Here is a 15942-nt window from a genome sequence, read left to right as displayed (position 1 = left end):
TTGAAATTATTTAATAAAATACTGTTGAAAAAAAAAAAAAAAACTTTTGTGTATTTAATTCATACTAATCTTTAAAATTATTTTTTTATATTTTGTTTTACGTTGTTCTAAATTTCAAGATTTTATATACTTAAACTGACTAACATTTCACTTAAAGAATAAAATTTCAAAATCCGTGGTGTACTTATTTGGTGTACACTTAAAGTCAATCTTATAAGAAGATTTTATTTAGATTTTTTATCAAACCTTAAGCAAAACAGTAAGTTAAGAACAATTCTCTTACTTTTTAAATGGTAAATCATCCAAAAATTTGTATAAAAATGACGTAAAAACTCAAAATTCTTAAAGATTCTTTTATAAAGGGTTTATTTTTAAAAAAGATAACAATTTCAAACTTTTGAGAAGAATTTGACTTGAAATATTTCATGCAAGTCATCAACTGCTGATGAACTGTCGCTGAACGAATCGTTTTTTATCAACTTTCTTTTCTTTTTTGCTTTTTCAAGAGCCAAAGTAAGAGCGTTTACGTAGTCACTTGCCTGAATAGTTTACAAAGCTGTTAAAAACAAAATTTTAACTTTTTTTCAAGTAATTAGATAATTATACTGAGTTTTATATACATGACGTTTCTTCTTCTAAAGTAAACAAAAACGTTTAAAATTAGTACTAGAAACAAGGCTGATTTAATTACTAATAGTGAAAAAGTTTTACATGTTTATTGAACCACATCAAATAGTTGGCATAATTAAAAAACACACAAGCAGACAACTTTGTTAATCCAACTGAGGTCAATTCTTATATATAACTGTCAGTAAAAAACTAAAAACCAACATTTTTTTATAATTTAATTTCTGTTAACAAATGATTTCAATACATAAATTTCAAAACATCTGAACGGAGTCTGCAACTCTGTCAAGGATCATGCTTGAGAAAAAATATATTTTTTTTATTCAAATCTTTTTATATAAGTAATTTTAACAGACTGCTTCCACTTACCCTCTGAACAAAGTCTGCAATTCTGTCTAGGGTCATATTCGAGAAAAATTGTAATTTTTTTATTTAATATTTTTATATAAATAATTTTAACAAACTGTTTCCACTTACCCTCTGAACGGAGTCGGCCACCCTGTCGAGGATCATGTTCGAGAACCTTCTGTCAGCGGCCGACCTCGAATCCAACTCCTTGGTGTTGATTTGCTCCATGCTGGACGTGATGCAGATCAGGTCCGGAGGAAGAGCGTTGGCGATCGTGATCAGGCACTGGAGGACTTGGTCGAAGAAAGACGCGTTGTATTCCTGTATGGTTATTTGTTTTTTTTATTAGCTTTTTTTCTAAAAACTAAAACTACCTTTGGGGTGTTTATAAAACATTCAAGTTTAAAATAGTTTGCAAAAAAGTAAATTATTAACACCTGTTTTACTTACTCGAGAGATATAAAGCTTAACAAATATTTTTTCTACAACACCAATTATCAAACAAAACTTACGAGTACTTAAGTTCTACTACTAAGTGTAATTTTTAACAGTTTACACAACTTTAAGATACTAACAAAAATAAAAGTTCCAAAATTTTAAAACTAATGCTTTAGTGTACAACCAACTTTTCGAGCAGCAGAGTCGAATATTGTCCAGAACAAAGTCAAGCTCAATCTTTTCTCATCCAAAGTAGAAGTCTCAAGATCGTGCACCGTAGAGTTTTTGTAAAAATAATAATATTTCCAACACCTATTGAAATGATGCGTCAGTACCTAGAAAGTGTTTTTAGCTAAAATATTGTTTTGTGATTATCATTTAAGTTTAGGCTTAGATTTTTTGATGTAACAGATTAGAATTAATCTAGCTTGTAGGGTTTAAACTATATTTTCAATCTACTAAAAGTTATTTTGATTGAAATTTAAAGCATCAGTTTTTACGAAAATTAACCTTCAAAGGAATGAAGCTTTCGTCGGGTAAATGCATAACTTCTCCAGTCAGTTCTCTCAACAAGTTTATCAGGTATGCAGGTTTCAGTACACTGGAATCAAAAGTATGTATTTTTTATTTTTAAAGAAAAACAATCGCTTTCAGGTGTTTGTTGAGTATTGTTAAGTTTATAACTTACTTTGCTTTCAAGAAAATAGGCGTTAAGAACAAGAGTTAAATAAAGTTTAAGTAGTTTTCAAACCAAAATATTCTTAAACCAGGTAAACTAGTTAGTTTTAGTATATACTTAAAAATGTTTAGGTTAGTTAAATTTCAGCAACAACAACTGAGTTTTTGAGTAAAAATTAAACATTATAAACGATTCAATCTTTTTTGTCATTTTTATATAATTTTTTGTCTGATTAAAACTTATCATTTATAAGAAACTTGTAAGCTTTTGTTAATTAACCATCTAAAACCAAAACCTGCAAACGGCGATCAAACAGTCGCTGGTCATTTCCAGCTGGGCCTTGGTCAGCGCCCTCGCCCTGGACATTTTGAACATGGTCTGGACCAGGCCGTCCACCAACTGCCTGTTGTTGTGCTGGGCGTTTGACAGCAGCTCCACGTGCCTGATTATGAAGGGAAACACTGAGTGGTACATGTACCTGGAAGTCGGAGAAGACTTTTGTTTTGTTTTTTGTGTTTAAATTAAATAATTGCTACTATCTAAATAAAAAATCTAGAAATGAAAGAAAATGTTATTTTAAAATAGTTTTTGTTTACAATAAACTAATTGTACCTGTTCATAGCCAGTGCCACGTCCGTTGTGCTGAAATCCGGCTGTAAAATGACATATTAATAAAAGCAAAATAAAAATAATTTAAGTACTTAAGTTAGAATTCTATGATAAGTGATAAGACTGAAACCCGACTGTTTATAAATACAGTTTATGAGTTGAAAATGTACATTTAATTTATTTTTTCTTGTTTATTGATTCTTTATAATTTATTGTTTGTATAATAACTTTAAATGCAACAAAGTTTTTGTTTTCAACTTGATACTTGAGAAATTGAAAAACAATAATAAAACAATAACTACGAACAGTATCGAGTTGAACGACGACTTTCATGTCAGGTAACAGGGACTTGGTCAGCAACTGAAGAAGACTCTCGTTTGTTTCGAATCCGTACACTCTCTCCAGGAACAACAGCATGGAAGATTTGTGATCAGGGTTGAAGCAGGCGGCGAGATCAAGCTCTTCCGGTGTTCCGTCTGATCATTGATATACATTAACATGTTGTTTTATTTAAACTTTATTTTATATTTTTATTTTTGCATTTAAATAAAAATTTTTATTTTTGAGAAATACTCTCATATCAAGTTTAATATTTTATTACTAGAAACATTTTATAGTCTGGCGTTTCATCGGACTTTTTACGATTTTTTTAAACATAGAATAATATTATAGATGGCTTAAATACTATTTAACTTTTTTAAGTCAAAGTTTAGTGGTTCTTTTAATAAACTAAACTTATTTAGTCAAGATATACAACTTAATTAAAATTAATTTAACGTTACTATAATTTTATGTTAGAAATGTGTGAGTAATTTAGCACTTAACCTTTAACTTAGATACGCGCTTCAAGTTCTTAGATAACTTTTAAGCTTTGATTTTGTCTTAATTTAATAAAATGATGTGTTGTGAAATGCTTGCTTGAGAAGGCAATGAAAATATGGAACAGCTAAATTGCTAATTATATGTATACGTTGTAAAGTGCCTATCGTTTGTTTTTGAGTTTTTTTTATATAGTTTTAGTTGGCAAAGCTACTTGTAAGCTTTTAAAGTTCGAAGTTTTACTTACATAGTGTAAAATAATCATCAGTTCTAAATAACGTTTACTATGTAATTAATAACTAGTTTAGCAAAAACTTAAGGTAAACAATCCAAAAGTATTGTAAAAAATTTATCAAAGTTTCAATTTTAAAATTTAAAATAAGTACCAGGATTAATTTTAGGAGACTTGAACGATAGTGCCATTACGCCGATCAAATCTTCGTAAGAGACGAGACTTCTGAGAATGCTTCTTATCCTCAATGGTTCACTTTTCCCCTATTAGAAATACCATTTAAAATTACTTTTCACTTTTTTTTTTAATTCTAAGAATTTAAAAGAACTTGTTCAATTTCTCTTCAAAGAACTGAAAAGTAAGTTTTACTTATAAATTAAAACATACTAGCTTGTATTATTTGACTCCTTTTTTCCCTAATAGAAATAAAATTTAAGGTACTGTTCATTATGTTTTTGAACATGCTAAAAATTAAAATGTTGAACAAATATTTAAAGTAAATACTGTTTCAACACAGTGCTCAGTTTTACGCATAAAAGCGAACAAAGTGTGCAAATTATTTAAAGAAAGAACAATAGAAAAATTTTAATTTTTCAAAAAAAAAAAAGCTTACTTGTTCTATTTGGCTCTGCTCGGGAGCGCATTTTCCCAACAAGCCAATCAGTGCAGAGTAAAAGGAAAAAACTGAAAATCCGATGTGCACCAGGTCCTCGTCGTCATCACTGAACTGATCACTGAAGTTTTGTTTAAGTTTATACTTGGAAAAATACCATAGTTATATCAGATACCGATTAGTAAATGTTTATTCAGTTGTTAGACTTAACATATAAAGTTTTGTAATTTTAGCCAATTTTACTACATAATTTTTAAATTAAAGAAAAAACACTGCAACTTAAAGGTTTAATAAGTATTAATAAAATGATACTAAAAATAAATGCAACACATAAGTTAACATGAAAATAAAAGTTCAAATCTTAAACTCACAAATTTTCTCCCATGTCTTTTATGGGGTCATCTGAAATATCCAGGGCCTCGTTGATGACAGCCAGTAACCCTTGACTACCCTCCCCTTTCAAACCTGGGCCCAAACTCTCTGGTCTCCTGATCAGCTGTCTCAACACAATACTCGCATTCTCCTCCACACACTCCTCTGTTGAATTAAATTTTTATTAAAAGTTTTGTAAGTTTAGAACACTTTATACATTTGAAGTTTAAACGTTTCTCTGTTGATGTCTTATTTCTTGTAAGCACTTGTACGTACTAATGATTTTTAGTTTTAAAACTTCCAAAACTTTTTTGTTATGTATTAGAAATATTGTTGTATTATTATTGTGTTGGACCGTTTTTAACAATAAACTTACTAGCTGTTATCCTAATCATTTAAACATTTTTGAACAATGATAGTAAAATATCTAAACTCTAATAACAAGCATTGTATCAGAACTTTCAAACATTTATATTTTAAAACTCAAAAAAAAGTTTAGTCGTTTGAAAGTAATGTTATAATTAGTATGCATTTACATAAATTTCAACAAACCGTTTACAAAAACAGTATTTTTCAGAAAGTCTAGGTATCTTTCTCCTTCTAGTGGATTCCATCCGATGTCTGAGTAACCCTTTTCCAGCAGGACAGGGCAGCTTTCAAGCCCACAAACTGACAGCTTCTCTACTAGCTGTTTTAAGAAAAATACGATGAAACAACAATTTGTAATATATACTTATATTCGTTATGTTTTTTTAGTTTTTTTTTTTTTTGGTTATACTGAGACAAAACTAAAAGTTTTATAAAATAATTAAAACAACTGTTTAAAACGAACTTTTTCGATGTCTGCTTCCTTTAGGGAAAGTACCAACTCATTATTTTCCAGTAATGAAGCAGCAGCTACATCAAGCGGTGTCAGCCCACGCATTGATGGGCAAGCTGTTTAGTTATATTAATGTTATGATTAAAATAATGAAAAAAAAAAGTATTCTTAACTAAGTTTCAGTTTTTAGTCTGAATGTTTACGCCCAAAAATATAGTTTGTTGTTTAAATTTTATTGCTAGAGTTTATTACCTTGTTGCTTAGTTGAAGTAGCAATTTGAAGTAATATAAAATTAAGTTATACTGATTTAAAACTTAGCACAGTACAATTCTATTTAAATCACATTACTTTAACTACGACTTATCAATTGAATAAACTATACAGTACAAATAATCTTTAAGTAGTAAACTAACAAAATCTTACCAAGTCTAAACTCAAAAATCCAAAAAGCAAAGTCAGATTTATATTTAATCAAACTTTACGCAGTATTTAATACATTATCAACTTACCAAGTCCAACGTTTCCGTGTTCGAGGAAGAACTCGATGTGTTCGAACATGGCCACCTGATTCAGGTGGGAAATCCTGCAAAAATAGCAGAGAAACCTGCAGCACCCGGTTACTATGCGCGGAAACTGTGTTGAAGATTGATCTGTGACAATGTTATAAAATAATAAAAGTATTTAATGTGTGTTATAGTTTAAGTACACTGATTATAACAAACGGAAAGGTTTAACACAAGATTTACAGATTGTTAGGTTTAAAACTAACTGATATTAGTGATTATTAGAATATACTTAGAAATAAGCAATAACAGTGTTACGATATAATATAACTTTCAAGACATTTAAACCGTACAAAAAGTTTAAAATTGATAGGAGTTAAGTAGGTTTTGATTGAAGTTTGCTCAGTTTTAAAAGTATCAATAATAAAGTTTAACAGAAATCATTAGTTTTTAAATAGTTGAAATTATTTTTTGAAATGATAAAATTAATAGCTAACCTTCTCATCTTATTACCATTAATTCGTCATAGTAGGATTTTATTAAACTTTTCGCTTTCAAGTCTAATCACATGCGTTTTTTAGTTTCAGTTTAAAAAAGTTGATGTTTTTTATTACAGTTTCACTGCTGTAGTTATATATAAAACTAATTGAAGCAGTTTTTATTATTATTCGTACCTTCATCCTCGCCTTCCAGAGCGTTCACCATGATCTGCATGACTGTTTCGTGGATACCAAGCATCCTCATCAAGTTGGGGTGTTGGTAGAACACTTTCAGGTTCAATATGTTGCTGGAAAAATATAAAGTTTTTGTATAAAGAAGTATTTTTTAAACTTAGGCATCCTTATAAGATTATGGTGTTAATAGAAGAAATTTGAGTTCAAATTGTTGCCTAAAAAATTGTTGTTGTTTTTGGATAAGATGGGTTTAAATTTTATAAAATTACGCAACTTTTTCAAAATGTTCACAAGCTAATCTTCGTTTTCGTTTTTTAAGCTAGCTTTACCCATTTTCACTTTAAAAAGTGTAGTTTTTGTGTTAAGAAATTTTCAAAACTAGTTATAATTTTATAGTGATGATGTTGAATAAAGTGAAATATTAAGTTTTATATTTCTGATAAGTTAACTACAAAAATCAACAAACTTGAGTTGCGTAGTGATGATGCTTTCCTCACTACTCCCCAGCTTCACACTCAACATGGAGTGCACAGCAGTCAGTGCTTCTAACAACTGCATCGTGTCATCCTCGGAGACCGAAGACACACAGTAGCTCTTCGTAAGCTTACAGTGGAGCTGGAAAAGCGTTTATATAACTAGTGTCATTAATTGTTATTTATAAATTTGAGTTTGCACAGAAAACATACTTTGTAAGCTTACTGTGCAGCTGGAAATTTGAATATTAGTCGTTAAGTATTTTTAAACATTTAATCAAAAATATAAGCTTTTTTTAGACAATCAAACGCTTTCCATAGGTAGTTGTTCGCATAAAACTATACATAAGTTGTATTTTTAAATATCTTTTTCATTACATGATAGTTGGTTTAAATATAGCAAAACACATTTTTTTAGTTTTTTTATCAATATCAGTTACAACTTTATAAAAAAAAATCAAACTAACTTCTTCGACGCTATTGTACTGTCTATGCAGCAGATGAAATATCTGCCTGATCAGCTCCGAGTTTTCAATTTCGCCCTCAGATGTCCACCTGATCATAACATGTAATATAATAATAAACTTTTTATAAATTAAACTTCTTACCTCAATATGTTAGTTATTCTAAGTAATTATATTGTTATACATTATAAATGGTAACATTACAAATAAATAAACTGTTATATATTACTTTTTTTTTTAAATTATTTATTTAATAAATAATTTTTTTTTATACATTATACCCACCTGATCATGGCATCGGATACCAGCTCACTTATGTTGTTCACGTTAACCTGGGGGTTCTTTATCCTGTCCTGACTAGTTTCTGTTACGGGGGTTTTCTTGCGCTTGATCAGGGAGGTGACGTAAGAAGCCAGCTTCTTGTATGACGTCACCTGATTTGAGTTTGTTAAAAATTAAATCAAGGCTTGATGAATTTAAAAAATATTGTCTTACAAGTAACTATGGATATATTAATCAAAAAGTTAAAATTTTTTTAACAAAGCTATTTAAAAAACCAAATATTTTTTAACTGTAACAAAAATTTACTATATACTTTTATTAAGATTCGCAAGTAACCAATTAACTATCTATTTACAGCCCCACTATCATTTCCGTTAAGTGATTTTAGTATTTAAAACTCCACTAAAAAAAGCAAATTAGAAATAAACAATAATCAACTGAAAAACTCACATTATTGTTTTCATCACTTTCATCGGTGTTTTTTAACTGGACGGAGCAATCAAACAATAAATCAAGATGAAAGTTCCACATGATCTCGCGAAGATCTTGAGGAAGCGGACAGCACTCCTCATCTGATTCCATCTTAAACCTATTTAGTTTTTTGATTAATATGTGTCAAAATAGGAATTAAAGCAACGAAAAAAAATAATAAAGCCACTAAAAAAAGTTAAAGTTAATGTTTCATTTCATCAAAAACATAAAACAACATTTTGTACTTGAAATTTAAAAAATAAAACTAGACTCTAAAATACATTTCTTGTCTTATTTACTCAGATAAAAACTTATTTTTTCAAATTTATGTAAAAAAAAAATTTTTGTTATCAATTAATCTTATAACCATTTTTTCTTCAACTTAAATTATGTAATAAATAGATTCACTTACAAAAAGCAGTAAACAAAAAATTAAAAAAAAAAACCCGAGTAGCATTTTCATTTGTTCCTGGCTGGGCGATCTGAACTCTTTAGTGACTTTAGCGGTGACGGCTGCTGACATGTCGAGGGCGTCCATCACCCCACGGTACCTGTTTCGCTGGTTCTACAAAGATAAAAGTGTAAATAAAATCACGTGAACTTGTTATTATTTTTTAATTTTTTTAATATTTAAAATTGTTTCTTAAATCTATAAAGTAACAACGGAGTTAATTATTATTTTTTGCTAAAGCTACTTTTAAATTTTTTATGGAAAAAAAGGGCGATAACAAACAAAAAAGTGTTATACTTAGTTTTCAAACAAACTTTTTGCACAAAATCGCAGAATTGTGATGTGAACGCGATGGTAGCTTCTACTCTATGTTGCAAGATCAGATCCACAAATAAATGGAGGAGTTTGCAGGTTTCTAACTTAACAGCCTCCTCTAATTGCATGTGCAACAGCCCCAAACCCAATGCTTTCAAGTGAACTGTTAATGTTTGATATTATTTATAATTAGAGTGTTGTATTTTTTCACTTTTTTACCATAACTTATGCTGTTTAAAGTATCAAAGTAGTTTTAGGTTAAAACAAATATTAAACAAAATAAATTCTTTTCAGACAGGCGTATGCTTAAAAAGAGTCTTTTTGTATACTAATAAAACAATTAAAACTCATCGTTTTTAAACACTTATCAAATAATTTTTTTGAACATATATAGACTTGTTGTTACACAGCTGTTTAGGCTTAATTTTTTTCTTTACAAATATGTTTTCTAAGTCATATATATTTTTAACATCAATATACAGTATGTAAGGTATGTAACTTAACATCTCTGTATATATATTATTATAATTAACAAGTAGCCTATAAGTTCCTACTTTCAAAGTTCTTCACAGTCGTCAGAGTTCCGCTTATTCTAGTTTTGAAATAATCAGTGTCCAAAAGAAGCAAGATCCTGAAAGTTTCCTCTTCTTCAAACAACCCCATGCGAAGCAGGTTTGTTGCCAGTCTTAAAGCTGGACTGTAAAAGAAATGGTAACTTTTAGTTTAAAATAGTTTCCATTCCCCTGTTGAACAACAGTTCACCAAGAGCAACATAACAACCCGTTAATATTTATTGATAAAAATCAAAAACGAATACTGTAAATGTAACATACCTAAAATAACTGATTAAAATTTTTTATAAAGAAGTAAAATAAAAAACTTTTGCAAAACACTCGATAATTAGAAAAAATAAAACAAAAACACGTACAAAGCTAATAAAGGCTTTCGGTAAAATAGTATTTGAAATTAATGGTTCATAATTTGTCATATAACAACCAACCAAAATAAATAAGATAAAAAAAATGGTCATCCAGCTTAAAAGTTTAATTATTAAGTTGATATAACATATTTTAAATTTTAATAATTTTAAATTAATAAACTATACTAACACAAGAACGTAGAGCTGCATGAAGGGGTTTGCGTCGACGTACCCTCTGTTTAGGGAAATCACCGCGTCCTCCATCTGGAAAACGACCAGTTTCCTCAGTTTGGAAATGGGGAATTCCGGAACGTGCAAGTGGACCGGGTCGATCGCAACGTTGTTGCTGGGAAAGTTTTATTGTCAGGTAAAATAATATATATTGTTCGACTAAAAGGCAAACTAACTTACCTGAACAATACAGTTTTATTTTATTTATAAAAGTGTTAATATTTAATCTACTTAAACTACACAGTTTTATATTGATATTAAAACTATTTCAAAAGTGTGTTAAAAAGTTTTCTAGAAGTTTTCAACAAAAATTAAATAAGTAAAAATATTTTTTTAAGTTTGAGTTTGAATGTTTTGTCAAAAATTATTCGCAGAGGAGATTTAAGTTTTTTCTAAAAAAAACTAAGAGTTATTTTATTTAATTTTAACTACTTATTTCATAAACTTTGAATATAATCGTAACTTTTATCAATATTTCAACAAACTTAGTTACAGGCGACCATCGCATTCTGGGTTTCAAGCTGGAACAAGCCCTCACCCCCGGGAGATACGACACTCTCTGGTTGGTATCCTGAAATAACTTCACTGATTTCGTCTTCTCGTTGTAGGGAAACACGTACGTCTCGTCTATACTTTTGCTGAACAATAAATATTTAATGTAAATTGTTAGCAGTATTTAAGCTTTAAGGTGTACAAGTAAAGTTTTTTTTTTAAGTTATTGTAATAAGAGTAAATTCTCGTTAAAGTAAATTGAGTGTATTTTGAAGTTTTTATTAAGTCTTACTGAAAAATAAAACACAATCTAAAGCTCCTTGAAAAGTAGAACGAAAAAAGCAGCCACGTAAAACTTTACAAGTGCATATATTTTTACAACACTTAATTTCACACAGTCTAGTGGCAAAAACTATGTAAATGAACAGACGCAACTAATTATACCTATACAAACAACAAATATTGAATCATTAAATGATAAATATGCATGTGTAATGTCTATTTAAAGGTACAACTTTTTTACTACAGTATAAAATTTATTTTCTCTTACAACTTTATTGATTACAAAACGTACTAAGCATATGATTCAGCTGCTAAAATACATTTGTTTTAAGCAAAAATCTAAATGATTTACATTAAACAAGTATGCTTAGTTTTTCAACTAACCAAATAAACACGATACTATTTTTCTTTTTTACCTAAAGCAGTTTCTTTTTTGAACATTAAGGTAAAACTAAGAAAAACTATTTATTAGTAAAACTTATTTTTGCAGTTTAGTATTTTATAAGACTGCTAGTTAAAAGTTAGGTAATAATTTAGTTTTGATATGAGTAGGTCATAGTTGTTGCCACTAGAGTTTTTATAATAATGTAATCGTGCAAAAGCATATTGAGTACTCAAAAGTGTAAGTATTTTCGAGAAAAATAGTGTCTTTTGTATTTATAAACGTTTTTATTTAGTGCTTTTGTTTAGTTATAGTTTATGCATAATGTAGGTTTCACTAATCACATCTTATCACTTTTGTCGTTATCAATAAAAACATTAATAAATGTTTGTAATTAATTTTTTTATTTAGACCTTCATCAACAAAAACTAACAGTGCTCTTGAATGTGAGGCAAGGTGCATCTCAATGAGCAGATCCGTGAATGAAGACCTCAATTTTCCCACTAGTCTCATGTCTTTCAAAATGTGGATTATTTGCCGGTGGTTTATGTGCCTGTTTGTCAATAATAATAACAATATAACATATTCTGTATAATAATCTTGAAAAACTTCATTTACTTTAATAAATAGATTATCTGCCGATGGTAATGTACCTAATGTTTTAAAATATAATTTGACCACATTATAATTTTTAACATTCTATCTAGTAATCAAATAAATGCTATTTAATGTTTAAAAAATGCTTTTTAATCGACGCTTGATATACTGTTAAATACTCAAAATAAACATAATAAAGAAATATTAGATAAAGTGGCAAATTCTTTATCCAAAAAAAATAAGATTCTGTTTTTGAATGTATACTCATCTTATAATTAGTATTTCATGACATGGAAATAAATGACTTGATTTGATACCAAATTTAATTAATTAATATAAATTAGCTAACAATAAAAACCATTAGATTTGTTAGAAAATAACTGTACAAAACTGTTCAATAGACTATTACGTAGATTGCAGTATTTTTTACTAAAATAAACAGCAGTATGTACTACCTTCACAATTCTAAGCACATTTTTCTAATAAGCCATAATAAAACAACAGTTTTCCGATTTTAATTGTAATATTTTATTACCTGCACAGTTTATGGGCGACTGCGTGATTACCCAACGCGCACATTGACGAGTAAAGCTGGAGGGTCTGGAGGTGGAACTCCATCAGGTCCGGAAACTCCGACAACTCCTTCATGTCCAGGCAGAAGTTGTCCTCAGGTATGTGGATCACTACCTCGTTGTCTGAAAAGATCATTTTTCTAAAGTTGTTAAAATGACATTTTATGAACAAAATCTTAAAAATTGTTTTTTTTTCAACATGATAAACTTGTTTTAATTAGTTGACTACTGTATAACTAAAAACTACTTTTTTGTTTGAGATAAGATGTCAATTTTTTTTCTTAACTTGGTGTAGATACACTAATAGTGAACTTTGATATTTATAGAACTTAAGTTAATCAGTTTATAAAAAGTTTTGAAACTAATGTTTTTTAATTGTAGTTATTCTATTATGATGAACTTATTCAAATGTTCAATTAGTTTTCTTGAATCAATATTTATTATCTTATCTGACTCTTTAGTATTATTATTTTTTAATTTTCAAGCAAGATCTACTTAAACAATCTTGAGTTTTAGAAATTAAATTATTGAGTTTATATAAAGTTTAAAAACTAATATTTATTCTACCTATACTTTAACTATAGTTATTTTGTCATGATGAACTTATTCAAAACATTCAATTAGATTTCTTGAATTAATACTTACTATCTTATTTGACTCTGTAGTATTATCTTTAAATTTAACTTTTAAGTAAACTCTACTTAAAAACACTACATAAGTTTTTCAGGTAATAAAAAGTTTTTAAGCCAATATTTAGTGAACAAATTGTTTTGAATAAAGTAATTGTTTTATTAGAATTAGTTAAGTACAATAAAACTATAATACACAAGTCTTTAATATTATTTTTTACCAAATATTTTATAAAGTCTAATATCAAATATATACTTTACTATCTTTTTTTAAAGTGTTGAGCACTGTATACCAACTTTAAAATAAATTACAACTTATTCATACTAGTAATTTTTTTTTCTCACCTGCCTGATCAGAGTCCTGCCCCGGAGTGAGCTCCGCCACCCATCCTCCCGCCCTACTGAAGTCCCTCCTGGTCGCCGTGGGTCCGGCCCTGTCCCGCATCCTGGACCACATGACCGGGCACAGGGTCTGCACGACCATCAGCGGGGTCGAGACCTGGTCGGACTGCTGGGAGACCAGCTGCGGGTGCGTCTTCTTCATCGTTTGCTGTTACGTCATAATGTGCTTGATATAATGTTACGTTACAACGTTACGTCATAATGTTACGTCACAATGTGCTTGGTGTAAACAGTAATTCTTAGAATTTTAGCAAGGGTTCTAGACAGGTTGTAAGTTGATAAGAAATAATTACATGTAAAAAAGTACACATTAACGGTTTAGTTGTTTGTTATTTCTGTATTTTCGCTGGTTTAATATGGCTAGTTAAATAAAATATCGTTTAACAGTAAACATCAAAGCAATTCTTTATATATTGAATAAAACAAATTTAAATGATATACAAACATGGCTGTGCCCACTACACACAGTTAAGTTACCTGCGCCACGCCAGCCTGGTACTCGAACACCTTACTCGACGTTGGAAGTGCGAATACTGCCGGGTACAACCTCGTCGAGACCCCGGATGTTGACCCCGTGCAACCCAGCGCCTGTATTGTATTATTAAGTAGTTAAGTTCAAACAACAATGCTGCTAGAATAATTTTTGCTTGCACAAAGGTTAAAACAAAAAACATCATGAAAAGTTCTAAAATGAGTTATTTAAACTAGCATATTAATTTCAAAGTAACGTATAGCACTAGTATGGTTTCACACCTATTTTTATTTAAATGTACTAATACTTTAAAAGATACTGTTCGTGGACCAGACGAGCAGAACATGTTCTCTTTTTTGCGAGACAGAATTTTTTGTACACAAAATACTAATTAGAGTAAAAAAATCAGTTCAACTTGTAATCTGATCTAAAAGCGGTTCAAAACTTGTATTTAGTCCTTTCACACATACCTGACACGAAGTCTGGAACATGTTGCCGTTGGAATTCAACGTCACCTGACCGTTCAGAGTGTCCATCGTGAACGTCACCCAATCATTGGCCTTCTTGTCGCTGATGACGTCATTCGACGATGACGTGTTCAGGTGCTCTATGACGTCACCGAAAGCCACCATGAAGCAGTTTGAACGTTTCACCCTTTAAATATAAAAAGTAGGTAGATAACATTATTGTAAGAATTAAATTACGTGCATGCAGTTTTGTTAATAAACTTAAAACTGTATTTACGCTAACAACGTTTTTATAACTTTGTTATTTGTTTTTTACTTTTTATACTATGAAAATTTTTATTCTTTTTTTATGGTTTAATTTCTTAAGCTTCTTTTTATTGAAATAAAAGTAAAGACAGTGAATTTTTTTGCTAATAAAGTTCTATAAAACAAACAAAAAAAAAAAGTAAAAAACACATAAATTGTAATCAACAAACCTCTCAAATATCCTTCCGCTGTCGTCGCCCACGGCTACGGTCGTTATGGGAACGTCGTCCAGCCGGAAGTGGCAGTCGTCCCACTTGAAGTTGGAAGTGACCCACCCCACGTACACGTGGTTGGGGTCCTGCCGGGGGCACACACGCACGCTAAAGCTGTAACAAGAGGAAGACAACCTGGAAGAAAAAGATAGGAAGTAGAAGAATAATTCAAATCGAAGAAAATAAAAATTATAGCAAGGCAAGTTGTTAAATATGCATTTTCAATTTAAAAATCAAAAATTTAATATCTTAATTTTAATAAAAATAAAATTAATTTTTTACTTAACACGGGGACAACAACCTGGAAGTAGATCTATTTAAAACGAGTTGTTAAAAAATAATGTTATAGGGCTAATTGTAAAAAGGTTCAAAACTCAATTATAAAAATTTTTAATAGGTCAGTATTTAAAGTAAACAATTTGTTTATTTTTTAAATTTAAAAATTTATAAAAATTAATTTGTTGCAAGACAAGTTGTGAAAGAACTTTTTAGTTTTAAAACCAAAAACTAGTTTGCTCAAAAATTTTTGAATTACAAACTTTTGTTTTTTAATTTGAAAAGTACATGAACTATGTTTAAGATAGAATGATTAACATTAATAGCTTAAATTTGATTTTTAGTTTCACACAATAATAAAAAAAAACGTTCAATTTTAGAATAAATGAAAAGAACAACGTTTAAGTTAATGAAGTTTTTATATTTTCGGAAGTAAATGAACCAAAGAAATCTAAGTGAATATTAAAATAAAATAAAAACAAATATAAAAACGAAAAATACATTTAACTGAT

The 15942-nt window shown here is 29.3% G+C and overlaps 1 protein-coding gene across 1 annotated transcript in view; it reads right to left on the bottom strand.

Moving 5' to 3' along the window:
- LOC145836091 (ryanodine receptor 2-like) overlaps nt 1–15942 on the bottom strand; it is a 67329-nt gene that overhangs the window by 24501 nt on the left and 26886 nt on the right. The window contains exons 31-59 of the mRNA XM_082943892.1: nt 15113–15289; nt 14640–14823; nt 14175–14285; nt 13641–13845; nt 12630–12789; nt 11931–12050; nt 10827–10979; nt 10301–10456; nt 9746–9888; nt 9191–9354; nt 8872–8990; nt 8405–8543; nt 7958–8106; nt 7676–7763; nt 7202–7350; nt 6736–6848; nt 6068–6208; nt 5570–5673; nt 5290–5425; nt 4737–4902; nt 4366–4486; nt 3907–4015; nt 3008–3177; nt 2705–2745; nt 2388–2570; nt 1924–2014; nt 1602–1748; nt 1105–1296; nt 396–539 (exon numbers count right to left, since the gene is read on the bottom strand). Coding sequence (XP_082800018.1) covers nt 396–539; nt 1105–1296; nt 1602–1748; nt 1924–2014; nt 2388–2570; nt 2705–2745; nt 3008–3177; nt 3907–4015; nt 4366–4486; nt 4737–4902; nt 5290–5425; nt 5570–5673; nt 6068–6208; nt 6736–6848; nt 7202–7350; nt 7676–7763; nt 7958–8106; nt 8405–8543; nt 8872–8990; nt 9191–9354; nt 9746–9888; nt 10301–10456; nt 10827–10979; nt 11931–12050; nt 12630–12789; nt 13641–13845; nt 14175–14285; nt 14640–14823; nt 15113–15289 — 4075 coding nt within the window. The remainder of the gene's footprint in view (nt 1–395; nt 540–1104; nt 1297–1601; nt 1749–1923; nt 2015–2387; nt 2571–2704; nt 2746–3007; nt 3178–3906; nt 4016–4365; nt 4487–4736; nt 4903–5289; nt 5426–5569; nt 5674–6067; nt 6209–6735; nt 6849–7201; nt 7351–7675; nt 7764–7957; nt 8107–8404; nt 8544–8871; nt 8991–9190; nt 9355–9745; nt 9889–10300; nt 10457–10826; nt 10980–11930; nt 12051–12629; nt 12790–13640; nt 13846–14174; nt 14286–14639; nt 14824–15112; nt 15290–15942) is intronic.

Source organism: Thalia democratica, chromosome 5, assembly GCF_965202585.1.
Source record: "Thalia democratica chromosome 5, ktThaDemo2.hap1.1, whole genome shotgun sequence".
NCBI lineage: Eukaryota > Metazoa > Chordata > Thaliacea > Salpida > Salpidae > Thalia > Thalia democratica.
The sequence above is the reverse complement of the archived record's forward strand: the minus strand, read 5'-3'. Positions and strand labels throughout refer to the sequence as shown.